The 27,638-nt window shown below is 43.5% G+C and overlaps 3 protein-coding genes across 3 annotated transcripts; all 3 read right to left on the reverse strand.

The window, feature by feature from the left end:
* Positions 1-2,937: 2,937 nt before the first annotated feature.
* Positions 2,938-5,197, reverse strand: gata1b (GATA binding protein 1b). Its single transcript, XM_030784888.1, has 5 exons — positions 4,987-5,197; positions 4,268-4,741; positions 3,799-3,944; positions 3,363-3,488; positions 2,938-3,210 (listed from the first exon to the last, which is right to left on the reverse strand). The coding sequence occupies exons 1-5, from the start codon at positions 5,195-5,197 to the stop codon at positions 2,938-2,940; spliced, it is 1,230 nt and encodes a 409-aa protein (XP_030640748.1).
* Positions 5,198-8,696: 3,499 nt separating this feature from the next.
* cdk20 (cyclin dependent kinase 20) lies at positions 8,697-11,316 on the reverse strand. Its single transcript, XM_030785161.1, has 8 exons — positions 11,242-11,316; positions 10,890-11,003; positions 10,512-10,700; positions 10,254-10,375; positions 9,989-10,051; positions 9,570-9,693; positions 9,071-9,226; positions 8,697-8,876 (listed from the first exon to the last, which is right to left on the reverse strand). The coding sequence occupies exons 1-8, from the start codon at positions 11,314-11,316 to the stop codon at positions 8,697-8,699; spliced, it is 1,023 nt and encodes a 340-aa protein (XP_030641021.1).
* A 2,762-nt stretch (positions 11,317-14,078) lies between these two features.
* hcfc1b (host cell factor C1b) lies at positions 14,079-26,343 on the reverse strand. The gene is made up of 28 exons (XM_030784450.1): positions 26,260-26,343; positions 25,784-25,984; positions 24,474-24,622; positions 23,990-24,150; positions 23,503-23,711; positions 23,332-23,416; positions 23,019-23,125; positions 22,640-22,819; positions 22,139-22,465; positions 21,792-21,943; positions 21,459-21,653; positions 20,988-21,212; positions 20,652-20,756; positions 20,193-20,409; positions 19,953-20,095; positions 19,666-19,804; positions 19,298-19,503; positions 17,662-19,117; positions 17,356-17,495; positions 16,985-17,236; positions 16,496-16,752; positions 16,080-16,408; positions 15,853-15,971; positions 15,601-15,738; positions 15,295-15,480; positions 14,877-15,174; positions 14,483-14,546; positions 14,079-14,195 (listed from the first exon to the last, which is right to left on the reverse strand). The coding sequence occupies exons 2-28, from the start codon at positions 25,977-25,979 to the stop codon at positions 14,156-14,158; spliced, it is 6,075 nt and encodes a 2,024-aa protein (XP_030640310.1). The 5' UTR covers positions 25,980-25,984; positions 26,260-26,343; the 3' UTR covers positions 14,079-14,155.
* Between the last annotated feature and the right edge of the window lie 1,295 nt (positions 26,344-27,638).

Genomic DNA, 27,638 nt, shown 5'->3' on the forward strand with positions numbered 1-27,638 from the left:
CAATAAAGATATTTGGTTTAGGTCTGCATGGTTGACAGTTCACTCTGCAAAGCTTGAGCATTAAAAAAAAAAAAAATCGTGTTTGCTTTTTACAAAGAACAAATAATTCGTATTTGACTGACGGACTCAAATTAAACACAATTTAAAAACAACAGTTAGTCTCTCTCCTTTTTAGTTGAACCCTTTTAAACCATCTTGGCACTGAAACCACTCATTTGCGTTACATGCTGTTTCCACAGAACCACAAATCATCTGATATGAGCCGAGTATTTTGGATTCAGTCCTGTCTGACTCCCATGCACAGTGGAAAGTGGTGGATTTGCATACTTAGTATTCTCTACACTCTGTAACTGTCTAACTCTCCCCACCCCACCCTCACTCCCCTGTGCCTACCCACACACACACACACACACACACACACACACACACATACACACTTCACTAGAGGGTAATTATAAAGAACTGTGCCCACAACAGTGTCATACAAATACAAACATAACAATCACAAACTATAATCTTCCAAATTTACATGTTGCTTTCACCATGCATCACCAAGGAATATAACAATTTCCATAAAGCTTTTACTTTGGGTTCTGGTTGAATAAACTTTAGTTTTGAGTGTTAAATACCTAATGAAGTGATCACCTTACACACATGCTGAACAGTAAATGTCAAATACACTCAAAGAACCGAATGTGAATGTGTGTATGTATGTGTGTGTGTGTGTGTGTGTGTGTGTGTGTGTGTGTGTGCGCGTGTGCGTGTGTGTGTAAAATAAATATTATATCTGTTATTTTCTTTGTATTTAAAGCCCTGAAAAGGTGGAACCCCATTATTTTAAACGCATACCAGCTACAGTTACATGCAGATCTTATCAGAATCTTACATTCAGCTCAGTCTTGCACAGTTTCTTCTATTGGTGAAAAGACACTCAAATAAGAATCAAAGCAGATTTTATCCAAAGTGATTTAATGACATATTATGAGAAAAAGTAAATGTTAAAATGAGCATACATACAGATGTGGCCAAAAATATCAGCAGCTGTCCATATTTTTCAAATAATGCAACACTTCCTCTACTGTAGGATTTCATAAAATCTTCTGATATCCACACGTGAATTTCCTCAGTTTACAGGAGTAAAACAAAAAAAGGCTGAATATTTTACTGAATCTAAGCTTATTCCACATTAGTGGCAGCATCTATAACAATAAAGTTGAATCTCATCTAATCTAATCTATAAATAGTAAAAGATAAAAAAAAGATTTCAAACAGGTGATTCTCCCTTGCTTTGGAAGTAAATTCACCTCTGGCGACTTGCAAGTGCCTACAATATAAAAATCACTCACTCAACCAGTTTGAATAGAGAGAGGGGCTCATTCTCCTGTTTTGTGTCACTGTGTCTAAAACAGCAAGCGTTGAGAAAAGAAAGAAAACCAAAGAATTGTTTGAGGACAGCAGACACAAGATTGTGGCCAACCATGTGAAATCTGAGGGCTACATGTTCACGTCTGGAGACCTTGAGGTTGTTCCTTCCACTGTATGTAAGGTTATCAAGAAGTTTAAGGCCCATGTCTCTACAGCTAACCTCCCTGGATCTAGCCGCGAGAGAAAATTTTCTCAGAAATTGCAGCAAAGGGATTGTTCACATGGTGGGGAAAGCATCTCTGTCAGTCACCACAAAGATTCAAGCTAGCCCTCAGACACAAGGTACACCAGTATGAACTCACACCGTCCATTGCCAAGTCAAATAAAGGCAGTTATATGGTAGGAGACAGAGGAGGATCTCACTGAGTCCTTCTGCCTCTGTAACCAAACAAGCACAGAGTTTTGTAAAAACATGCCTGAACATGTTAACCAAATTAGAGCTTTTGGTACGGCACACAATCTCCAGGTTTACAGAAACCAAACGAAGCCTTCAAAGAAAAGAGCAGCCTCCCTACAGTGAAACATGGAGGGGGTTCAGTGATGTTTTGGAGTCGCTTCTGTGCCGCTTTCACTGGGTGCCTTGAATGCATGCGTGGCATTATGGAATCAGGAGAATACCAAGGCACTTTGAAAACATCACTCCAAACACACCCTAAAAAGCCTTCGGGAATGTTTCAAAACCAAAACGCTGGACTGCTCTGAAGCACTAACGATGGTTTCAGATCTAAATTCCACTGAATACCTGAGCAGGGATCTGAAAACAGGGGGTTGAGAGAAGGAATCTGGAGCAGTTAGCACAATAAGAATGGGCCACACTGTCAATACAGAGGTGCAGAAAACTCATCAATAGTCATAGAAAGAGCTCGGCTGCAGTTATTTTGACCAAAGGCTGAGCCGCAAAGTTTATTGGGCCGTCAACACATTTCTCAGGGCCATCTCTTTTTATTTTTGAATTGAAAAGTTCTGAATCAAAAACAGAGGTTCTGCAGTATTAACAAGTGAAAACAAGAATTATGGAAACCAAATGCTTTGGTCAATTTCAACTTATTTTTTACAGAACATTGTCAGAAGTTAATTGCAAAAAGTGCACAGTTGCCAATATTTCTGGCCATGATAGCGAAACTGAACTTCAAAAAGATGAACACATAAAACATTCCAAAGTTTTATATCTTGGCAGATGACTATGGAGTGTTTAGAGATACATATACACATATATTCACAGACTTATCAAAAAAATCCTTCACACATTCTTTCATCAAATATGTTGAATCAAATCGAATATAAACAAATGGTGTGTGCGTGCATGTGCATGTGCATGTGTGTGTGTGTGTGTGTGTGTGTGTGGGTGTGTGTGTGTGTGTGTGTGTGTGCGTGTGAGTGTGGGTGTGCGTGCGTGCGTGTGTGTGTATGAACATGCACATCTATGTATGTGTACATGCACAAACACACTCATATGCATTTACATGTATATTTTTTTTGCCTTCATATTGTATGCCTTCGTGGCTCTGTCGCTCATATCACAGTGGGTAAGATTCCAGTGGCTGGGTGATAGGGGTAAGGCAGACTGGTGGAAGAGTGTAGGTCAGAGGAGGAAGGTAGGATATGCGATGAGTGACTATAGGGCACCAGAGGGTACGAATCTGAATGTGGATCCAGGATGGGACCCTTGTCCGGGTATAGATCTGTCTCTGGCAAACAGCTCCTCTTTCCCTTTCTGTTCTTATTGGATACCTTGCGGTTACGTGTCTGAATGCCATCTTTCTTCATAGTCAGTGGCCTGTTCACCTGATGGTTGCAAGATATAGCAGAAAAAAAAAAGTTTCACTCTTAGGAAAGTGCGTTTGCCAACGTAAGTGTAAAATCTGCATAAATTCACTAGGTAAGTAAAATGTGCTAAAATTCAGTTGGTGAAGTGTAGAGGTGGGAAAATCGCTCACATTGTGCAGTTTGAAATAAAGTCCACAGGCGTTACACACAGGTTCTCCACTGGCATTGCGTCTCCACAGAGTGGTGGTGCTGGTTTGGCAGTTTGCACACTGGGTGCCTGCCCTTTTGCTTACAATCTAGAGAGAAAATACAAGATAATCTTTGTGAGCCAGAGAGTAAATCATTAAAAACCCCATATATTCTGTGTAATATTCCTCCTTTGAGATCCACTGTAAATGTAAATACAGCTTTTGTGGACAGCAGAGCCCAGGCTAGATAGATAGATAGATAGATAGATAGATAGATAGATAGATAGATAGATAGATAGATAGATAGATAGATAGACAGATCAAGTACATCTATTCCCTGCTTAGGTTTAGTTGGTTTATGCTATATGTCTACAAATGGAAATGTGCAATCTTCAATGGAGGTGTCAGTGAAACACACCAATCTTTTTTTGGGCCGGATAAGAGGCCTGTTCTGTCCATTCATCTTGTGGTACAGTCCACAGGCATTGCAAAGGTAATGGCCTGTGCCATCACGTCGCCACAGAGGGGTGGCTGTAGCTCCACAGTTCACACATTCCCGTGCCTCTGGATCCAAACAAACAAAGAGTGCATGGTCAATGTTAACAGTGCTACAGTTATGGGTTACTACAGCATCCTTCATCAGTCTGTGTTCTTGCTCTAACCCCCCTGCCTAAGGCCTGACAAATGGTACAGTCCTTTGATATAGTGATTCGATACCCATACTAAGTGTGGAAATAGCCTGAGTGTCAAACTGAGTTGCACGTGAACATTCGAAACATCGAGACAGATGAATATCTTTTATGCACTCAACAAGATTTTGAAATGGAAAAAAAACCCAAACTTTTAGCGCTCTATCGTAGGGATTCACATAGGCGTATGTAAAGTACCTGGCGGAGAGAGCCTCATTTTGCTGCGTAGCTTGGGAGAGAAGGAGGAGGGAGAGTAGAGAGCCATGCTGCCGTAGTCCTGAGGGGAGCTCATATAGCCAAAGGGTCCGAACGAGTGGGCGTGGGGCTGCGGGGAGTGCGTGTTGGTGTAAACGCCGCCGGCGCCGTTGAGAGAGAGGAAACCCTCTGAGACGCCACCCTGCGGGCTCAGCCTCTCTCCCTTCACCGGGTCCTGAAACCGAAGGTTGTCCTTGCAGTCCTGGCCCGGGGAGCCCAGCTCGTGACGCGGGGGCTTGATGGAGGCGGGGGGGAAGTAGGACGACGGGGCGTGATGGTGCGCCGGCGCCTTGGCGAAGGCGCTGCCGTGCCAGGACGAAGAGGACGGGGGGTAATGTGAGCTCCCGGGGTGCCCGCCGGAGCCGTCCAGCCAGGGGATGTTATTGAGAAACGCAGAGGAGGAGTACACCTGTCGCACTGAGAAAGAAAAAAAAAAACGACAACAACAACTTTATGATTTTAAAAAAAGACTTTTTTTTTTTTTTTTCACCGAATTAAAATCCAACCATATGTTTAAAGGCCTATATCTCATATTTGCATAGTGAAAATGTATTATTTGTTATTCAAGAGTAAACAGTAAACTGGAACACAAAATACTGAATCCGTGAACACGCTAATGGAACAGTCATGCGGTTTTCCCCTGTAATAGTGATAGATCTAACCTGGACTGTGTCTGTAGGCTGGGAGGTTGCGGTTGAGGCTGGAGCCCGAGAAGAGAGACGGTAGGCCGCTGAACTCCGACTCTGAGTTTGAAAAAGGCAGCTCCTCTTCACTTGGAGGTAGAAAAGCAGACTCTGAGGAGTAATTTGGTATCGCCTCCGATGGCATCAATGATGGAGTCACCCAGCGAGACTGCTCTATGGAGGTGTCCATTGTCAGGCAAAACTCTTCAGGGGTTACAACCTCCCTGCAACAACACCCAAAATGATTTGGTCACTGAAACAAATGTTGACCATGCTTAGCAGTCAAAACAAATATTCGCTCTCAGTTAGCCAATTAGTTAATTAGTTCAGCTTCTAAATATCAAAACACTAAGTCCTGGAATGGACTAGCTCACCTGTGCTAGCTCTGCTGAAATATATTTAACCAACAGTCATAAAACGCTTCACGTGCCAATGACCTCTGTAAGCATGTCAAAGTTTCATGAAGTCTGAAACCTTCAATGTTCCCAATTTCTGCATGTTTCCTACATGAAAGTCTTGCCTGTGCTTATATTAATTTTCTATCTGCATTTCAGTGGTTGCTAATTGAGATGGTTCACCAGCATAGTTTATAATCACTGTCAGTCTTTGACAAAAGAACAACTGAACAGTTGAAGTGATAAGAATGACTGCATGACTAACAGTCATGTAAACTTAGATTTAACAGAATCTAAACCTAATATTTTCACTTCATCATAAATCCATGATTTCATTGTTCACCAGCCTCTGGGAAATGGTGTCCATTTTTCAGATCACATGCCATCAAATTTAGTTATCTCACAACCAATAAAATGTGGAATCATAACACAAACAATCATAATTAATTCAAGTAACCAATGTCAATGTAATAATCCATGCATCCACTGGTAAGGTAGATATAATACACTGCATGTTATATGGATAAAACATACATTATACTACACACATAATTAGTATATTGGATAGTATATGTCTGCAGCAGACACACTTACCTGACACACTTAGATGCCTCAGTAAAGCTTTTGGAGTGATGTGACTAGTCTGGTTAAGATGGATTCTTGAACAGGTGCACAGTCCAGAAGATTGCGATGGATTGTGTCTGCGCGAGATTCACTGTGGAGATGTGGTTGAGTAATGATGATTTGGGTAACTTTTACTGAGGTTAGACACAAGACAGGAGTGGGAGGGATCAGGGACTGGGGGGGGGGGGGGGGGGGGGGGGGGGGGGTCAACTTCAGGAAATGTAGTTTTCAAGAGACACACCTCCTGCTCCATCTACTATATGTAGATATCTCAAGTCATCTCAGCTAGATTACTATTATCGTATTCTCTCAATGATAGTATATTATATAGTATTCTTCAATACAACTTCTTTCCCTTGATAACAGATTGGTACTGGAGCTGAAGCTGGAAGTGCTCAGCTAAATTGTTCACCGTGTCAACACAGGTTCATTATCAAATGTTTCTGCTTCCTGGATATGAAGTTGAAGTGCTGTAAAGACTTAAACTGAAGGTCAACCAAAGTCAAGGATTTATGTGAGACTCTATATACACGCACTGTAAATGTGTCCTACAAGCATCATTGGCCATCTCCAGCCTAATCTTTGGAATACAGCTTAGCAAAATTACTGAGGAATATATATGTTGTCGTTTTTTTTTCAGCACAATAGCTTGTCCTTCAAACACCTGCAAAAATCTGAAAGTTAGAACACATCTTTCCATGACCAAGGATTTTTCTTTGAAAGAAAACAGGGGGAAATTTAAAGTAAATTGATTCACGTATCCTAACTGTGTCAAATGATCTTCATAAAACCAAAGAGAGAGTGAAGTGAACAAAGCCAATAAAAGATGCAAAAGAGAGCTTTCTATGTAATACAACTGGACAGTTGAGTTCAGAGCCGTAATGCAAATAGTGACAAACGCTGCAATCATGGACCGAGATATGGAATAACCACATCCAGAGAGCACACAAAGAGCCAGGGCTGTGCAAGTCATTTGTTAATCAAAGTATACCGTTCCTTCTCCTTTGTCTATTCAGTTTTCAGGGAAATTAGAGAAAGGGGTGTTTGAATCAGCCTCCCACTGAGAGACAGCTGACCATTTGACTAACTTAAACAAATTCACTTTGTCAAGAAGGATACTGTGAATTCACCAGAATAAGGGGTTTCAGCTATATTTTCGCCACCGTAAAACGGTGTTAACGCAACGTGATAAACTACTAACAGATTAAAACGAGTAAACCAAAGCGGATGAAAGAGTCAGTAAGGATTATATTTACTCAGTCGGACAGATACTCATGCCAGAGGCTAAAGGTCAAGATCAGGTTATGCTTATATCTGTAAATTTGCTGTAACTGCTTTGGTCACAACATAGGTGATAACTGAGCTCAGTAATTCAATCAGTTATATGACAGTTATTATCAAAACCAGGAAAATATGCAACTTGTAACATAACAGAGTGTAACCCTCATGGTAACAGGTGAAACTAACCCAATAATAAAACACTGATAAAGATCATTAAAACCCTATTAATAGTAACTAGGACAGCCAAATCGGACAGCCTTTTGCATGTGGACAGATAAGAGGAGACTATTTTCCTCATCGCTTTTGAACAATGCAGCAACATTTGGGTGCTGGATCGCTACAAAATGGAGGAAGGGAGAAATGTTAAAATGCTGATGGTTCTGAAAGAAGAAAAACAGAGGGCGCATACGTCTTAGCGAGCGAATGAGAGAAAAAAAAAAAAAGAAAAAGAAAAGGAGAAATGTGCAGTTCTGTTTGTGAGGATGGCACTTTGAGGATGGATGTAGCTGTACTACTCTGATAAGTTTTTTTTTTTTTTATCAGCCTACTCTGCTACGGGCTTCTGGAACCGGCAAAGCCATTTCACAGGCAATAGTGAGGGAAATCCTTGCCTGCACTTATGCAATGCTATGAAAGAGACAAATGTTTTGTTTTTGTTTTGCGTTTTTTTTTTTTTAAGCGTCATTGTTTCTGTAGAAGTGTGTGCAAGAGCATACCAGGAATCTCTTTAAATACCATCCTCTGTAATCCCATTTTCCCCAAAGGAAAAGTGCTCTGAAAGCCATGTCCTCATTCATATGTGTCTAATGAAGATCTCCTCAGACACTTATTTGGAGTTTGTCTTTTACTTCAAAAAAAGAAAGTGTTGCAGTGTTGACTGCCTTAAAGGCAAAAACATGTGACCTCAATTTATTATTAAAAGAGTGTACAAGGATCTCACAACTTACATAGCCTCAGGGCTAGAACAGTTCAAACTGGGCCAATTCAAATGAATGGTTCTAAGGAAAATTTTATTCAGATCTTTTTAACAAATGGAGATACAACCGACAGGAGTCTGTGTCACCCGAAAGCGTACGATCAACTTTTTTTTTTTTCAAACCGCAGAAATTCATGGACATGGAAATTGCAACCTTAAACTGAGAAATCCCACGTAAAAAGGTGAAAATACACTCAAAATAAATATCAATAATGCTGATACTTAGAAAAGTACATAATACATAATACTTAACTCCTCTTTACACATTTTCAAGAGGAGATACAAACGCCAGATTCCTCCCATATGAAAGAGAAAGCATTTGACATTTCCCCAACCACCTGGGGCAGGACAACTGAACCAAATGACTGAAGTGCAATGCCAAAGACAGACGACTGGGAACATCATGAACATCCCTAAGTGTGCCACTGGAGAAGACTGGGATCCACTAAGCTCTCCTCTAGGGGCCGATCCACTGAGAATTCATGGGGGGGTTGGATTCGCTGCCGAGAGTACTTGCCCCCACGCTGCGGGATGGGGAGCTCTGAGTGGTGAGCTGGCAAAGGATCAGTGAAAAAATAGGGATGTAGCAGGGCCTGTGAACAGAGAGTACAAAAGTGAGTTCTGAGGAAGGAACACGCGGAGAACGCGTAATCGTGATGAAAAATCACAGCGAATGACATTATCATACTCTGTCATAAGCAGTGGACTTTTATTGGCAGCGTCACTCATGTAAGAGTGACGTAATCGAATCTACAGCAAAGGTAAGTGTGGACAGTGAGGCTCTGACCTCTTTGGCACTGATTCTCTGTTTAGAGGGATAGACAAGGAACTTCTTCAGCAGATCCACAGCCTGAGGTGAAGTGTCTGGGACTATCTCCTCCAGGGGAATAGGTGGGTTCTCTTTAAAAGTGATCTTGTTATAATCCGGCAGCTCTGTAATTTCCTATATGTGAAAGATATTCCATTATATATGGTCACGAGCAAACAAAACAAAACTGATCATTTCATCAAGGGCTGAGCTCTGGAAAAAATGTCTCTAACATTTTTTACAAAGGCAGTGCAACGTTGCTCTGTTAACGGGATTTGCTGCTTTCTTCTTTCCAAGATGCTGCACAATTTGTAACATGCTCTTTTGGAGATGCTGCACAATTTGTAAATACGCCCTTAAAACGATCATATTTAATCTGTTCACATATTTTCAGTGTTTTGTCAGAAATAGCGATGTAACATTCAGAGTGCGTTTGTGTGTGTGTAACAAGAGAGAAAAAAATCTGGACTAATCGTACCGGCCACACTCGTTGGTTGGGGGTTCCCAGGACACGGAGCACACAGCAGAGCTGTTCAATGTCATTTTCTCCAGGAAACAAGGGAGAGTTATTTAACAGTTCTCCAAAAATACAACCAACTGCCCTGCAAAACACAAGCAGTCAAAACACAACAATAAGGGATTTTGCACTAATAAGGTGTGCATTACTGCCACCTGGTGTATACTACCTGGAGTCAGAGCTCTGTATCTCTTCATACATATATACAGGTTCAGTGGTTTTTTGAACAGTCAGTTTTTCAAGAAAACTTTGCGCCACGTCAGTTACTCTCCTTCCCAGACATATGCAGTTAATAGATATTCCAAAGACAGAGTAATAACAGTAGCTTTGAAAATGGATTTGTCTCGGACTTAAAAAGCAAAATTCAGAATAAATCATACCAGAGATCCACACCCTCATCGTATTTCCGGGCACCATACAAAAGCTCAGGAGCACGATACCACCTACAGATACATGAAATGTTAAGTCTCAGTCATTATATAAGGAGTGAAAAGTGCATCCTCAACTCTACAAGCGTCATTAGCTGGTTATGACCAACTTAACATGATGTGGTGCTAGATCAAGGCCGTTTAACTCAGGGTTCTGGTCACCCGGCTGAGACGTCAGCTGATTTGTCACCCAACACAGAATCAGTGCTAGTGTTACCTTGTTGCCACCTGATGACTGTAGAGCCGATCTCCCTCGTTGGAGAACAGCCTTGCCAGACCAAAGTCAGCAATCTTTAAATGACCCGTTGAGCTGATAAGCAGGTTTGCTGGTTTCAGGTCCTACAGACCAGGTATTGAGAAGAGAATCAAAACTTTAAATGTCAATTCCCATTCAACTGAGAATATTGATAAAGGACTACAAGAGGACGATTAATGAAAACAAATGGTTCCATTTCATTTGAATTGTAAATCTCACCCTGTGCATGATGGAGTTCTCATGGCAGAAGGCCACTCCTTTCAGCAACATCATCATATAGCCTTTCACCTGAGATTCAGTCAAGGGGTTTTGCGAATTGCGAATGACTTCAGACAGATCAGACAACATGTATTCAAACACCAGCACAAAGCCTGTGCCATGTGGGAACACGTCCTTAAGTTTGACCACCTGTAAAGACGTGACACATGTAAAAATGTGGCTGCAATGAAGGCAAGGACTTTCTGTATGATCAGTCTGTTCTGAACAATGAATAATCTGCTAAGCAAGGAGTGGATGAGTAGCTGAAATGAAGTGTAAATAGTGTATATCACTTCACTCTTTTATTTAGGAGATTGCACAGATTACAGGAATGCTCACATATTGATTGTCCTCGATTTCTTGAAGCGCTTTAATTTCCCTTAAGGCCTGGTTGGGGATTCCATCTTCAAGTTTTCGCAGGGCTACTTTTTTCAATGCCACAGTCTCTCCTGTCTACACAAACAGAGAACAGTAAATAAAAATGACAAGAGTGCAAAACTACGATGCTGCATTGCTTTTATGTGAGGTACCTGTCGATCTGTGAATTCGGGATAATGTTACGGGTAATGTTAATTCACATGCTAACCCGTGAATAAATTTAACCATCACTATCTTGCTGATAGCCAGTGCTGGCACTAAAAACCCTCTTTATCGAAGTTTGTAAAATTGTCAGAGGACATATTATCTTTACCTCGATGTGTTTTGCTTTGAAAACAATTCCATGTGCCCCTTCGCCAATTCTGCCTAAAATGCTGTACTGGTCCATGGAGCGAGCAAACTGACGGTCGCGTTAACTATTTAATTTTACCTTCAACGGCTGGTTAGAAAACAAAAAAGACTACGTTCTCAGCGTAAGAACAGGAGAAACTCTCGTCTACCTAATCTGACATCTTCAGAATATAATATGTGTGTAAATTTAGTAGGTTTCACTGGTTAGACTGATTACGCAAACAGTTTCCATAGCTACCCTCTATCGCCTTATTTTTTCTACGGCGAGCCAGTGATGTCAAACCTTTGACAACAGGGTTCTGGCCAGGGGTTCTAAATAGCAAATATAAAATCTTCTCCACAGTAATAAAAATTATAATTACCGAATAATTCACATAAGGAACGTCAGTGAGACTACGGATTGCTCTACATGTTGTTGCTACTGTCGCAAATTTAAAAAGGGATCACAGATCAGTTTACCTTAAAGCTCTGCTACGCAATAACTTATTCATGTAGAGATATTTCCTACCGAGTATCCGAGTACTTCACACTCAGGTCAGAAACAAATTCATGCTGCTGCTATAGCAATCATACATTTGCAAGTTACTTTATTCAAAGTTTAACATTGTTTTATCCACCATCATGCCATTACCAAAAGCAGTAATGTGTAAATTTTGAGAAAACACTGATTGGAAAAAGCTGTGTGTCCAATAAATCCCTCTAATAAAAAGATGATCTAAAATCATTTATTGTTCTAGCATAGTACTCATAAACAGTGCCAAAATGACTTTTCAAATATGAAACACCTCGTTACCTACTGGTCATTATATTACTTGTACATAGCATTACTTAGACACAGCTGAAAAGAAATGATAAACACAAATGACAAAGAAAGAACTGGCAGGCAACACATGGGACGAAAATGAACACAGAGACAGATTTCCATTTCTTTTATATGTCAAGACACAAAAAGCAATCAATAGATGACCAACATGTAAAAACATTTTGTTACAGATAATTATATAAAAAAGGCAAAGAGTTTTTTTTTTGTTTGTTTGTTTGTTTTTTTTGTTTGTTTGTTTTTTTACTTCTTGCTACGTGAAAGAACTAATTTACAACGGAGTTCAAACTCTGGCTGTGCCAACCATCCCATCACTCATTTCCAACTGCAGGAAACAAAACAGTTTCTCATTTCCATTCAAAAAGACATACTCATCATCACAATACACAGACCTGCATCAAAAAAAAAAACAAACATCATCTGCAAAGTCGAACGGGCCCCAAAATAATGAAAATGCTTTAACATTTTCTCCACAATTTGAGAAAAAGAACCCCAGTTCATTTTCGATCCAACTCACAAAAACAGGCATCAAAAAAAAAAAAAAAAAAAAAAGTATTCATAGAAACTCCAGATCCAAAATGATATAGAAACTAGTAAAAGGGTAAACAGGAGGTGAAAATGAACTGAAGTTGAAAATAAGTAGCAACTGATTTCTTTTATTCCAGCAACATATTCCTTTAAACTTCCAGCAATAAACAAGCTGCAAAGCCAAACCAAAAAGCCATTCTTTTATTCTGAATAATCAACCTTGTTCTGTGAGTATCAGAACAAAATACAAAAAAAGTCCTTTTTTAACCTCCATACAATGCTCAAATTATTTCTCATATAGGGATGCAGACAATGCAGTGACTCCAAGGTAAATCACCACAAACTATCCAACCAGCATCTGCCAACTACGGGAATGAGTAGGTAACAAGTTAAAGAGAAGTGTGAGGTTTAAAACTGCGCTCTGAAGCACACATACACAAAAAGGGGGGGGGGGGCTTTAAAAAAAAAAAAAGAAAAAAGAATAAACACAAACAAACAAAAAAAAAAAATTACAAAAATAAACCACACACAGAGCTTCTGCATCACCACTTGCTAATTTGTGGGATTTTTTTCCTCTCTTTCTTTGTACAAGATCCGTTTTGATGCAATGCAAAAGTCTTTAGCCTCCCCACTTACAAGAACTGAAGTCCTTTCACCTTTTGTATGAAATTGTACAGTCCGTAATCTGTTCCTTTCAGCAATGTATGAACACAGTGATGCAATATCAGGCTACTGGACTCTTGAATCAATGTATAATTACAGGTTTTTAAAATGAAACGAGTCTTTTTCTCGGGACTGGGGAACATCCCGAAGTGCTGTTAGTTTTTTTTTTGTTGTTTTGTTTTTGTTTCTTTTTTCTTTTTTTTAAATTTTCTGCTGCATTTCCCAGGTGAAGCCTTGCGGTCAGCACTTCCTCCAATACGACTCCTCCATCTTCTTTCAGCGCCCCATTGAAATACAGACTTGTCCAAAATGAAAACATCAACAAACTAACAAAGAGCAGAGTTATTGTTTTTTTTTTTTTTTCCTTTTTTTTTTTTTTTTTTTTTATCTATTGCTTGTACTGGGGAAAAACAAAAGAAAAAAAAAAGCTAAAAAATAAAAAGAATATGGAAGGGAGTCGGGTGGGGGTAGAGCGAGAAACTAGTAATACAGTTAAACTTGACTGAACGCTGACATTTGAATTTTATCACACAAAATTGTCAAGATAAGCAAACATATGTATGTGCTTTTAACTGTTTGACTTAAGAAGAAACATTTATAATGTGATTAAAAATAGTTTGAGATAAGGCGTCCATGGCACCACAGAGTCCAGTGATGGGCTGAGGGGAGGGGTCTCACAATGACTTTTTTTTTCCTTTATCCTTCTTTTTTTTTTTAATTTAATTTTTTAGTTGTTTTCTTTTTTTTTTTGCTTCCTTATGAAGTTGATGATGAGGGCTGGTCTGAGAGGAGGCCGGGGTGAGGCTTTCAGTAGGAAGAGGAGGTCAGTTGCGGTCCTGTCTCAGAGAATAGGGCAGCTGAATACTCACTGGTCCGATCTGGCCTTCTTTGGACCAGTGGCTTTCCTGTAACGGACAAGAAAAGCACATGAAGAGTTGTGCAACACGGGCTGTTAAAGCCAGACAGGTCCCAAGTCCCTCTCAAATGGATCTGAATCCAGGAGTCAGTCTGATGGTTCTTGGTTACACAATGTTTAAAGCTCATAAGTTAACTGACCTGAAAGGTCACAAAAACCCAGCTGAAAAAAAAGGTCTGTTTCTTCTAAACATCTGTTGCTTGTTAAAGATGATGATACTGTGTTCATGTCAAAGAGTGGGAAACAGAGTGATGATAAAAGCTTTTGAATACTCACGTATCAGGTGAGGAAACCGGCCGCTTGGCTGCAGGTTTAGCAGCTGATCCATCTTTACTGGTTTCTGCAGGTGGCAATGAAAAATACCAAATAAAATACTCAAGTACAGTTCCACAGATATAATACTACTTTTACACACATACATATGTGTGTGTGTGTGTGTGTGTCTGTGTCTCAGTAATGTGTGTGTGCGCATGTGTATATATATATAGTGTATGAACAAAAAAAAAAAAAAAAAATATATATATATATATATATATATATATATATATATATATATATATATATATACACATACACACACACATATATATATATATATATATATATATACACACTTACACACACACACACACACACACACACTCTTCATATAGATAAGTAATCTACGCACCTTGTAGCCACCTAACTTGTGTTGCGGGCCCATAGCCTTTCTCATTACGTGCTGCGATGCGGAAGATGATGGCTGGCTTTGTGGTGTAGTCAATGTGGGCATTGGAGAGGCTAGATGACTGCACCAAGCAGGATGGGTTTGGCCCACAGTACACACGCATGAAGGCCAGCTGGGCTGGTGTGGACGCCTTGGCCTCTGCAGTCTGACTGCTCTGGATGGCCAGGTACACTGAATATTCAATAATCTTGCCTGACGTCACCGACGGAGGCTCCCATGTCAGGTGTGCGCCATCTGGGCTCTGTCAAAGGAGAGCAGATAGTTTTATCAATGAGTGGAAAAAGAAATAATGAGAGATTCAGCAGAGGGTAACGAGAGTTCAAGAGGTAATTTGTTACTCTCAATGTTCCTGATACAATACCTTGCTGATTTTGATGGCACAAGGTGCACCTGGGAAGCCAGGCAGACACGTTTTGAAAGCAGAGACCTCTGAAAAGGTACCACGGCCACAGGTGTTGATGCCTGCGACGCGGAACTTGTATGCAGTGCCTGGCTGAAGTTCCACTTTCTTCATTTGACTGTAGTCTGGAATGGTTCCGGAGTCATCCTACGACAACAACATTTCCACAACATGATCAAATAAGGGCAGACGCCACCTTAAATGTCCTTTACTGAGTGGGGTAAGAAGGGACAGAACCGTGCGTCGCGACAGACGGGAAAGACTCACGTCCAAAACGGCTGCGTCGTCTGCTGGTACGTAGTAGTGTGTGACAACCATGTTTGTCACTTTGACGATTCCGACGTCATACCACTGATTCTCTTTCTTCACCGGCGCTTTGACCACTGCAGGGGGAGCTCCCTGCTTCTGTCAAACAGAACGTCACACATTAGGGACCATTTTGGACACAACGTAGCATAGCAACCATGAAACCTTGACAGTGCCGTGTGGATTGACGTTTTAGGCTCCCAGCGTTCTCACCCCAGTTGCAGATTCAATGCCATTAGCTACCTCAGCTAGGGCAGTGGCAGCTTGCATCTTAGCAGGGCTGGTGACGACCATGGGTTGGGATGGCGCAAAGGTACTGGACGGGGCCAGAGCTGTCAAATGAGAAAGAAAAAAAGAGGATATTTTTAATGTTAGATTTGAAATCTGTTAAAACGTGCGAATGGCACTGCGAATAAGCCAGTAAAGTACTGTCTTCTCACTTTGACCGCTGGCCACTGCTCCAGTGACGGCAGCTGCCATCTCATGACCGTTGCTTTCAGAGGCGGGGTCATTGAGGCTGTCGGCTGGTGCCAGGCCTTCGGTGGGCAGAGCGGCTGCAGGGTTGGCAACCAGCTGCTGGGCAGCAGCAGCCTGAGCTTGGGCCTCCTGGAGCTGCTGCTGCTGCTGGACCAGTGCTGCCAGCTCCTGCTGAGTCAATACAATAGGAATGGTTGTGGACTGCTGCCCATCCTGACCTGAATCCCCTTCACCTACAGCAGAAAACAAAAGAAATGACAGTAATGAAACTACACAGCATCTGTCACTAATACTTTGCTGTATTCTTTAGTGAACCAGTACACACAATATAATAGAACATGCACAAAGATCTGGTGTGCAGAGATCCCATCTGTAATACTCACTGAGTACAGCCTGCTGAGCAGCCTGCAGGACGGCCTGGATGGCCAGGGCCTGGGCGTGGGCCTCCTCGGTGGCCGCGGCCTGGGCGGCTGCCTCCGCCGCGGCCGTGACGGCCAGCTCCTCGGGGGTCAGCCCAGTCACCATCAGCGTGGTAGACTGCCCCTCGGACATCAGTTCTTGTGGCAGCGCTAAGGGTTCAGCATCCTGGGCAGCCATGCCCACTGCTTCTGCCCCCTCTGCTCCCTCTACCATGTGCTGAAGAGGTCGGGAACAGATGCGCGAGTGCTGAGAGTTAGACATGACTTTTCAAAGCCTTTTTAGTAATCAAGAATATAAAAACAAAATTAAACTGAATCTTATGACCAAAACAACTAGGCTCGGGCTCAAGAATGACATGTCTAAAATTAGAACTCTGTCAATGGTCACTTGTTTGCAAAGTAACTGCCTGTTATTGACAGTGTGAAAGCCTAAATACGGAACGCCGTACCTCCGCCTGTTCTCCCTGGCCGGGCTGTGCTTCCATGGCAACGTGCACCTGTAGCATGGTGCCTGCTTCCCCTGCAGCTCCTTCCTCCAGAGCGACGACCCTCACGGTGCCGTCGTCACCCAGCTCACCCTGGCACTCGGCCTGCATGGGCTCCTCTGAGGAGGCGACAGCTTCAGAGCCACTCTGCTCCATGGCCTCCGGGTCCTGGGCCACTTCTGCCGTAGCACAGGAACCGGTGATGGAGGAGATCTCCTGTACAAAGAGATTAACGCACGTACAGTGAGCAGGGAAAATGAAAAAGGATGATATTGAACAAGTCCTTGGATTTCAGTTTCAGTATGGTGAGAGGGACCAAAAGGATCCAGTCTTACTGGCACAGAAGGCCCCGGCACTGGTGTAGCTTGAGTGACTGTCGTGATGGCTCGGCTCTGAGTCGAAGGGATAGTGGACTCTGTGGTGGAGGTTGCCTCATTAGCTCCACCCTCACCTTGACCATCTCCACTCTGCTGAGCTACAGGGCAAAAAAGAAAAAAAAAAACATTTAACAAAACTGTTCCAGGATAAGCATACCACAGACTACACTCATGACTCTCATGGGTTTTCTTAAATAATTCTCTACCTCTGTTGAAATCTTCTTTGTCTGAAACAAACTATAGCTCCTGTGACTGTAACTGTACCTGTGCCCTCACCCGACTCCAAGCTGCTCGTGGCCGTGGTGGCCGTGTTGGTGGTGCCCGTCTCATGGGTCTCGCATGGCGGGTTGGAACAGACTCTCTGTACAGTGCCACTCTGCCCGGCTCCCATACTGGAAGAGGCCTGCGTGGGTGTGTTGGTGGTACCCGTCTCATGGGTCTCGCATGGCGGGTTGGAACAGACTCTCTGTACAGTGCCACTCTGCCCGGCTCCCATACTGGAAGAGGCCTGCGTGGGTGTGTTGGTGGTACCCGTCTCATGGGTCTCGCATGGCGGATTGGAACAGACTCTCTGTACAGTGCCACTCTGCCCGGCTCCCATACTGGAAGAGGCCTGCGTGGGTGTGTTGGTGGTGCCCGTCTCATGGGTCTCGCATGGCGGGTTGGAACAGACTCTCTGTACAGTGCCACTCTGCCCGGCTCCCATACTGGAGGAGGCCTGCGTGGGTGTGTTGGTGGTGCCCGTCTCGTGGGTCTCGCATGGGGGATTAGAACAGACCCTCTGTACTGTGCCCATCTGTGCGGTGCCCATGCTGGAGGAAGCCTGAGTGGGAGTGTTGGTGGTGCCCGTCTCATGGGTTTCACAGGGAGGGTTAGAGCACACCTGCTGGACACTGCCTGCGCCTGCTGTGGTGGTGGTGTTGGTGGTTCCTGTCTCGTGCGTCTCGCAGGGCGGGTTAGAACAAATGGGAGACAGCGTCGAAGAGATGGCGGACTTGCTCTTTTCCGAGCTCTGCACCGTTCCCGTCTGGTCAGAGCCCATGTTTGAACGGGCAGTGGTGGAGGTGTTTGTGGTGCCCGTGCGCAGGTTTTCCGGACGCATCGTGCCAGGGGCGCCGCTGGCGCCGGAAGCAGATGCGGGGGCCTCAGCGCTGGAGGTGGAGGCCTGAGGAGAATGAGATTCCTTCTTGCTGTCTACGACGCCCATCTCTTTGGAGCCCATGTTGCAGCTGGCAGTGGTGGCGGTGTTGGTGGTGCCCGTGTCGTGGGTCTCCGAGGGCGGGTTGGTACACACTTGCTGTGTCGTGCCCATGTTAGCTGAGGCAGTGGTGGCAGTGTTGGTGGTGCCAGTCACGTGGGTTTCACACGGCGGATTAGAGCACACGCGCTCCGCGCCGATTTTGGCCGAGGCCGTGGTGGCCGTGTTGGTGGTGCCCGTCTCGTGGGTCTCGCAGGGTGGGTTGGAGCACACGCGCTCAACGCCGATTTTGGCGGTGGCTGTCGTGGCAGTGCTCGTGGTGCCCGTTTCATGGGTTTCACACGGTGGGTTGGAGCACACCAGCGTTACGCTACCGGGGCCTTCGCCAGACTCGCCCCCTGTGGTGGAGGGCTGCTCAGAGGTAGGCGAGGCAAGGATGGAGACCGGCAGATCCTGAACAGGCTGAGCCTCCACTCCGCTGGGGGTGGTGATCAAAGTCACCTGGGTAGGCTGAGCTGCGGACTGAGTGGACAGGAGTAAAAACCAATTGTTAATGTCGTATGATTCACGTAATACGTGAACTTTCCAAATCATTCTCTAAATAACTAAAAACTCAACAATTTGCTGTTCACACTTATGGAACTAATAAATCTAAAATGACTGAAGGTTGCATGGAGGTCGATTTCTTTAGGTCTCCCTTACCTGCATGGAGATAGTGGAGGCGGTGGTCAAGCTGGTCTGTGCTGCAGATACAGTAATGGCTGTGGGGTTAATCACTTGACTGGACAGAGTGGCAATGGTGCCCAGTGTGGTGATGGGAGTGGCCAGGCTGGCGTTAGCACTGGCAACACTTCCACCTGCCAGGCTAGTAGACACAGTGCCAGTCACTGTGCCCAAAGTTGTCACTCCTACAGCGAGGGAAGAGGAGATCCGAAAGTCACCACTGCGGTCAACCGCTACACCAAAAGGTATGTTTGCAACTGTGAAAATGTCTACTCCTCTACTACACGCCCTCCAGATTACCGCACGTCATATCAGAGAATACTGTTAAACGCCCGACAGTAAATCACCTGTGGTGCCCTTCACAACAAGCGTGGTCACGGCAGGTTTGACCGCTGAGACTGTCACCGGGGTGACCAGGCGGACCCCGCCCATTGGCACAGTGCGTAGAATGGTTCCAGGCTGCCCAGGTGCGCCCTTCAGAACCACCTGAGAAGAGAGAGGGGCTCAGCAAACGATGGTGTGTCACCAACAACAACTACACGCCAACTCACTGAGTTGTGAGGGCTATAGGCTGTAGTTTGAAAGCTAACGACTTTAACCTATGTTAAGGGGAGGAGATGAAAGGCTTTGTCACCTGTGTAACACCCTGCTGCCCAGCCCCTGCGGCCAGTTTGGGCACAGTGGTGATGATTTTTCCTGGGGTGCCAGTGCCCGGGGTCATCATTTTGGTGGTGATAATTGTGATGGGAGACTTCATGCCAGGGCTGCTAGTTACCCCTGCAAAGGCAGGACACGACAGAAAACAAAGTGAGAAATCTTGCAGAGGGACAGTGGATCGCACGTCAGACAAGTGAAAGACGGTAATGCGGCTGACCTGTGGCCCCTTGTTGGATGGCAGACATGGGGATAGTTTTGATGATGGTGGTCGTGCCCGGCTTCGTGGTGGTGGTGGGTGACACGCTGCTGATGCCCAGGATGGTAGGTTTGTTGCCAGTGCCCCCTGCCTGGGTGGTGGTGATGATTGTGGTGGGCTTGCCATCTGCAGATGTCACCAGCTTCAGGATCGTACCAGCGGGCAGAGGTCCCTTTGTCTGTTATATGAAACACACTGATTAGGTATCATTTCAAACTGAGGAGAGTCCAACGTAGTGAAACAAGACATTTTTTGATGTGAATTAAACATTACACTTTGTTGTTATGACAGGAAAACAGCTGAGAAAGAAAACACCCAACAAAATACACAAAAATAAAACAAAGCAGTACTGAAATCAATACATCATTACACTGTAATAACAGATCCAATTACTCAGGACTAAACCCCATCATTACTGACCTGTATGATCTGAGTAACAGGACTACTTCCAGCTTGACCTGTCACAGCAGAGGTCTGCACTGGTTTGGTCTGGACCACAGACATCACCTTTCCAAGACTGGATATCTGATGCAGAAAAAAAAAAGTTGTCAGACACATTTCATTCTTCTCATTCCATCAATCTGACAACGGGTTCTACGCAGGCATTTCCGTCGAAAACAAAAAGTACGACAGATGACATGAAAAATGACGTGAACCGACCACGTCGTCTGAGTCAGACCATAAAAGCGACATGACAAATCTGTGACAGTTTGCCACGTCTCACGTTATAACACTTTCACCTTCTGCCTGACTTACCAGAGCGCCGCTGCTTCCCATGGTGAGGGGGCTTTTGACCAGAGTGATGGTCTTAGTCACTCCCCCGACCACAGTGGTGACAACCTGGGCTTGCTGGGCCACAGTCACCGTGCCAGACTTGTGCACGGTGATGATGGGCCGAGTCGGGGTGTTGGGTGTGGAAATGGCAGACGTGCCAACCTGGGCTGCAGCCGTCTTCAGCATCCGCGTGGCGGGGTTACTCACCTGTGATGTCAGCGAGACAGAACACAATCACTTCATTGTTCTGAATGTACAGCTATGAATGGCTGTTTGTTTCATGACACACACACATACGCAAAAAAAAATCCATGCAAGTTTTGACTTCTACCGTTGACTCACTCTGAGTTCTTCTGGGGGGGGGAAAACATCCTTTCAAGATATGTTTATCTAAAAAGTCCATGTTATTTTAACTGGTCATGTGATGAATCCAAGCTCCACTATAGCACCTACCATCACTGGTGAAGCTACTTTGACTGTGGCTGGCAGAGTCGTGGAGCCAGGTGTTACAGCTACAGTCTTCACAATTGTAGCACCTGCTGGTACGTTCAGCACAGTGGCTGTGGAAGAGGGCGGGATCTTCTGTGTGGCTGCAGCAGCTGCAGCAAGGGCTGCCATGCCACTCATCTGTGGGCTGCTTCCAATTGGCTACAGAGGGGGGAAAAAAAAAAGGACAGAGGCTTAATGCTGACAGGGACTTACCGGGAGGACACTTTACGTACGTAGGGAGGCAGAGCCCAGAAACCGCTAACATGAATCATAAGCTTCTAAATGATGCTTACGTACCGTCCCTTGGGTGCTCTGGGCTGGCACTACCATACGGACACCAGCAGGAAGCGACGTAACAGTGACCGGGGATTTCCCCCCCTGATTGGCCTGACGCACAGTGACAATAGAAGTTCCAGCTGTTGATTGCGGCGCAGCAACTTTAAGAACGGCTAAAACGGGGAGAAAAACAAATAAATAAACAAAAACAAACAATAAATGCACAAACCATCAAGTGAAACGTACATTCGTTAAACTTTAAGCTTTCAAACAGTCGTCTTTTCTTGATTTTCATTAAAAAAAATACGTTTTGAAAAAATCTGGCGTAAAAGTCTCTCTGTCTGAGCTTAGTATTGAGGAGGCCATACCTGGGCCGCGGGGTGAAGCTGCAGCCAGAGGGCTCCCTGGCATGGAGGTGGTGGGAGAGGGCACCTGTGGGACCAGAGTGATGCCAGACAGAGGCAGGTTCTGGGAGGAGGGGGCGGCAGCGGCTGGTGCAGGGCTCTTAGGTGAGTTGGCAGGTAGAGATGGGGTGGGGTTGAGGGCCGGTGAGGTAGCGGCCGTAGCAGCAGGAATGTCATACTTCTGCAGCTGCAGCAGGTAGGTGTCTGCCGTGGGCACGGCGCCCCAGCTCACCTCCAGAGAGTTGGTGTTGGCGCGGACCAACTGCACGCGGGACGGGGGCAGCGGTTTTTCTGTTGACGACAAACGGACAACGGTTTTGGTGCACGTTCTAGAATCTTAAAATCAAAATACCTTCGGAATGTGTCCCACCTAATTCTATTGAACCTGTGAGCGGCTGTGCAAGTCTTTGCCCGAGACCTTGCGTTAAACATCACAGAAATGCTCCACACGGCCAGGAAACTCACCTGTCTCCAGGTACCACAGGTCTTTGCAGCACACTTGGTTATTCCATGCTTTGCGGTATCCGTCCCGACCGCTCCAAACATACAGCCTATTGTTGATGGCCACGGCACAGTGCCCAGCCCTAGCACGGGGAATGTTGTCCTCTAAAGTGTCCATCAAAATAGACTCCCAACTCATTGTATCTGTGCAAAAGAAGATACACAGTGTTAGAACTGTTCACAGAGCCGGAGTTTAAAATGAACAGAATACAGTTTCTTGCATTTCAACGAGCTATTACATAATCAATTACATCAGCAACAAATTAGTATGATCTGGCATGCAAAAATAATTGTTTCTGCCAAGCAGTTTCGTTTTGTTTTTTTTTAAATTCTGAAAACATACCAAGGTTTAAACAAGCCAGAGTGTTTGTGCACTTCCATTCCTTCTCATGCGTTGCCACTTTGACATCATCCATCACGAGGGGTACCCATCCACCAAACACATACATCCTGTAGACAAAAAGAGCCATGAAATTCACACTGACTATATATGCAATTCCTGTACAGCCGTAATCTGTCAAGATATAAAAAATCATAAACAAATAAGTCTTTATTTAAAATCTAACTGGGTAACAATCATTACTGGTGTGATGCAGTACTCCAGGTCCCGGGTTCTGCGTGGTATGTATGTGTGTGTGTGTGTGTCTGACACTCACTTATTTGTGATGGTTGTGGCAGAGTGGAGGCTGCGTGGCAGAGGGGCTGTGCCACTGATGTTTGGCTTGCTCCAAGTCAGCGTGTCTACAGAACAAAATAATCATTAGGCATCTGAGAGTCACACTGTTGAATGTGAATAAAGATGGTGAAAAGCCATCCCGAGTCCGTACCAATGTCTAAGGTCCAAAGGTCACCGAGACGACAGCCACTCATACCACCGTAGATGACGAGGCGTGATTTTTTGGATGCTTTCTCTGTGTAGACCACAGCGGTGTGGCTTTCTCGAGGAGGAGGCAGCACACCATAAGTGATTGGGATATCCCAGCCAACAACGCTAGAGCCAGGACGCAGCTCCAGGGTGTACAAGTCATTCAGATATCTGAGAATGGTGGACACAAAAACAACCAGAATGAAGCCTGGATTACACACACACATTAAACTTATTTATATTTATTGCTAAATACACACATACATATACATATACATATATATATATATATATATATATATATATACACACACACACACACACACACTTACACAAATATGTGTGTGTACATTCATATAAGGTCACCCTCTCACAATTATCTCTCATGTTGTCTGTTGACACTGGTGCAGGAATATCATTCTCTGCCAGTCTGTGCTTAAATGACAAACCTGGGAATGTTGTTTTTGGGATCCTCACTGTCATTAGCGAGCCCTCCAAACAGGTAGCATTTGTTTCCAACAAGGGAAAAACTGTGGCCCAGTCTAGGACATGGTGGCGGCCCATTCTTAGGAGCTTTTGGCTTCAGCCGTTTCCACTCCCATCGACTGGCCTGTACAAAGAGGTGAGAGTAGTATCACAATAAGAGCGGACAAAATTCCTGATTTCCATACATCTTTCACAATATGGCTCCTTAAATATACAGTCATTACATTGTCTGCACACACATGCCGAAACATATACAAAAGGGATCAATAACTGTTCCAGTGCATTCCGAACTCAAAGAAAAGCGACTGCAAATCACAAGGATTTTCCTCTTCAATGGTGTTTATCAACGCAACAGCAAAAACAGGTCAGTCACACAGCTGTATCATCTCCTCCGTAGGAGAATGAATCACGTATACTTTGAAAAAGAACAATAAGGATATAACTTACTTGTAGCTCATACAGATCATTACTGTATTTGCCATATTCCACCATGCCACCAAACACAAGCAGCCGAGTGCCATCACATACAAATCCATAAGCAGCACACCCTGGAGGGATATCACCACGCACGGCAGGAATAAACCACTGATTGGTAGCTGAGGAAAGGGAAAGGAAAATTAAAGGTGAAGCATTTCAATTCCTTCCTATTGCTTCACATTATAAATACAAGAAATTCAACAATAATTGAAAAAGACTTATGAAACTGGCCATTAATATAAACAGTATTACTACCTGTGGCAAGTTACTCAGAAGCGATTTATATGAGAACATAAAAAAAATCAAAGATATTAATAAGCATGCACACTAAAAATACTACACTAAAAATACAATACTACACTACTTTCAGCGCTCATACTTCTAAACATTACATTAAGAAATACGTCCCTCCCACAAATAGGATCATTGCTTAAAAATAGTGTTTAACATTAAAATAATATATGTCGTGTTTGCCTACGTAGAAGTTCTGACGGGTGGAGCTTTGTTGATATGGTGACGTCGTGTATTTTCTATTAACCCGCCATTTCTCTTAGTATTTTTCCCTCCATTCTCGTGCCAGTTCCGCTAAGGCTGCTCGCTGTCGGCCGAGATACTGCGCTGTAGCCGCAATTTTAGCTACATAGCATAAGCTAGCACGCTAGCATGCAGTTAGCACACTGGCTATCGTTCACGTCTCCAATTACAACTATTGTTTCATTCCAACGCTATGTAAAAACAATGTTATTAGTGTGCGCCTGAACGACACACCTTCATTCGACTATTGTATGGTGTGTTCAAACATGCACCTGAGGGTTCATCGTTTTTTTCACACTGCTTAAACTATTTAAATATGCGTGTCTCCGGCTATCATACAAAGCACAACATTATTCCGCTCCCCGCTTAGCTCAATAATGCTACTGAGCTAGTCTTTAATCCTAAAACGGACACATCCTCTGATTCTGAATACTAAGCAAATTTCTTAATACATCATTGTAAAATGTAGATAATACGAATTAATCCCCGTCCTTGTTTCTGCAGATTTCTCTAATGCACATGTTAGTGTTTCTGTATTCAGTTTCCTTACTTGGCAGGCTGTAATGGCAATAGAAACTTGCCTGTAAGCTAACTTGCTACCTAGCTAGAACAAATACAGTCAAAACAGCCAGCTAATCACTAGATGCAGATTGTACAAGTTTTACAGATGCTTTGCATGAGAATAACATTTATGATATTTTTCGTTGACATCAACACTGTATGTTGAATCATGAACAAAGTCTTACCTGTATTGTATACGTGCAGTTCATCAACAATTCCTTCATTGCCTCCACCAAATACCACCATCAACTCTTTAATTGCGACAGCCCGGTGGCCATGTCGCGGTCGAGGGACCGGGCCAGACCAACCCAATACCCTTTTCCATCGCGGCTGCAAAACAGTGCCAGAGGTCCCAGATGCCGTTGTTCCAGAAGAAGTCATGTCCTCTTTAATGAGAGAAAAATCCCACGCAAAGTCTCGTTATAATATATGTAGTAAACAACCACATACCTGGTTTATACACAACAAAAATGCTAGATAACAGACTAGCTGGAATTAGCCAGCTCTTGCCACAATCACAGAAGAGCTAACGTTAGGTTAATTACACCGCTATGCTAACAGGATTAGCGAACGCAAAGCAAGCAATTTTCAATAATCTACTGCAACAGTTTAACAGAAAAGAGTACGCCAAATAACAAAGACAACGTATGTAATTTAATACCTTATTAATCGCTCAACTGTGTGGAAATCTAGTCCATTCGAAACGCTGGTCAAACGAAAGATAACGAATGGTAGCCAGTTCGAATATAGCTTCCTGCTAACAAGCTACAATCTTCAACATAGCCACTTAGCTAAAATTCCATGGGAGCCGCCATTTTAGCGGTAGACGCTTTGCAACAAATAAGAACACCGGCAGAATAAACGGTGAAACTACAGCAGAATTAAGATATAATTCCAAATATATGTACCACGTGCAAGCACCCACAAGATAATGTTATGTCCAAGCATTCCTCAGAAAAATATTTCCGATTTTAATTTGCATTTTTGTAAATATCTGCAAGAGAAAAGCGGTGCGACTCCATGGGTGCCGCCATCTTGTAGCTTGCTAACAACTAAACAAACCAGTCAGCAGCCCGTAGCTAATGGAAGGGTAATGATGTATCCTAGCTATGTGGCTATGTGGCTTAGTTAGCATAGCTAGCAAGCTAGCTAACTTAGAATAAAAATGGGCGGTGAAGACTCGTCTAAAAACCATTCAATGTATGAGCCGTGTATTGAAGTATTTACTTATATTATACTAACATATGTGGATGAAATTTGACGTTTTTGGGACTTTTTAAGCTTCAACTCAATCCGATTTGTCCAGGTAATAATAGAAGCGGTTCAGCCTCTATGCTGAAGCTAAAGTCGATTTTCATGCCTCTCTTGTCTGGGTGTCGCCATCTTGACAAACAAACCAAACAATCCACCCCTCTGTCGAAAGGCGCCTTCATTGCTAGTTAACGGTCTTTGGTGTCCAACATGTTAGGTTCCAGCTATTAACACAGCTTGTTTATTCTCATCAAATGAATATCATGAAAAGAGTATTATTTGTATAAATATTTAATGATTTTGTGAAAATATATTCTACACGAAATTTACATACCCAAATACATTATGCCTCAAACTCTCACTGTAGCTAACAATTGTTAGCAAGGTTGCAAGTTTGCACATAATACTGAAGTGCATCTTTGCTAAATGGCTAGCTATCGAGTGAAGATGTCTGGTTGCACTGCTATACCACATTCACTACGACAGAAGAAATGTGATATATTCAAAGTTAACTTATTTTATTCAGTTTTCAACAAGAGTGTCATTTATTATTGCGATACAATACGCTACAAATTTAAGTACTAAGCCTAGCCGTTAGCTAGCTTCCCTTAAGAAAAATGGCGGATGAACCGTTAGCCGTCACAATAAGACGCTAAATATCTGGAGCTGTTCATTTCGCAAGACAAAATACTTACTCGTTTCGAGTTGTTACTTAAATAAAATATCACGAGGGTGGGACTCAGTTAACGAATTCAACCCCAGGTATTTCTTTCACTGCAGATATTGCTA

Source organism: Chanos chanos, chromosome 9 (genome assembly GCF_902362185.1).
Source record: "Chanos chanos chromosome 9, fChaCha1.1, whole genome shotgun sequence".
Classification (NCBI taxonomy): domain Eukaryota; kingdom Metazoa; phylum Chordata; class Actinopteri; order Gonorynchiformes; family Chanidae; genus Chanos; species Chanos chanos.

Excerpts from the sequence above, each read along its gene's own strand:
- gata1b (XM_030784888.1), bottom strand. The coding sequence starts at position 5,197 with ATGGACACCTCCATAGAGCAGTCTCGCTGGGTGACTCCATCATTGATG. Across the intron at positions 4,742-4,986 it reads AGCCTACAGACACAGTCCAG|TGCGACAGGTGTACTCCTCC; the intron begins GTTAGATCTATC and ends TTTCTTTCTCAG. Across the intron at positions 3,489-3,798 it reads TCCGGCCCAAAAAAAGATTG|ATTGTAAGCAAAAGGGCAGG; the intron begins GTGTGTTTCACT and ends TTTTCTCTCTAG.
- cdk20 (XM_030785161.1), bottom strand. The coding sequence starts at position 11,316 with ATGGACCAGTACAGCATTTTAGGCAGAATTGGCGAAGGGGCACATGGA. Across the intron at positions 10,376-10,511 it reads AGAACTCCATCATGCACAGG|GACCTGAAACCAGCAAACCT; the intron begins GTGAGATTTACA and ends CCTGGTCTGTAG. Across the intron at positions 8,877-9,070 it reads AGAGAATCAGTGCCAAAGAG|GCCCTGCTACATCCCTATTT; the intron begins GTCAGAGCCTCA and ends CTCTGTTCACAG.
- hcfc1b (XM_030784450.1), bottom strand. The coding sequence starts at position 25,979 with ATGACTTCTTCTGGAACAACGGCATCTGGGACCTCTGGCACTGTTTTG. Across the intron at positions 24,151-24,473 it reads ATGATCTGTATGAGCTACAA|GCCAGTCGATGGGAGTGGAA; the intron begins GTAAGTTATATC and ends CTCTTTGTACAG. Across the intron at positions 21,944-22,138 it reads AGCTTCACCCCGCGGCCCAG|CCGTTCTTAAAGTTGCTGCG; the intron begins GTATGGCCTCCT and ends TCCCCGTTTTAG.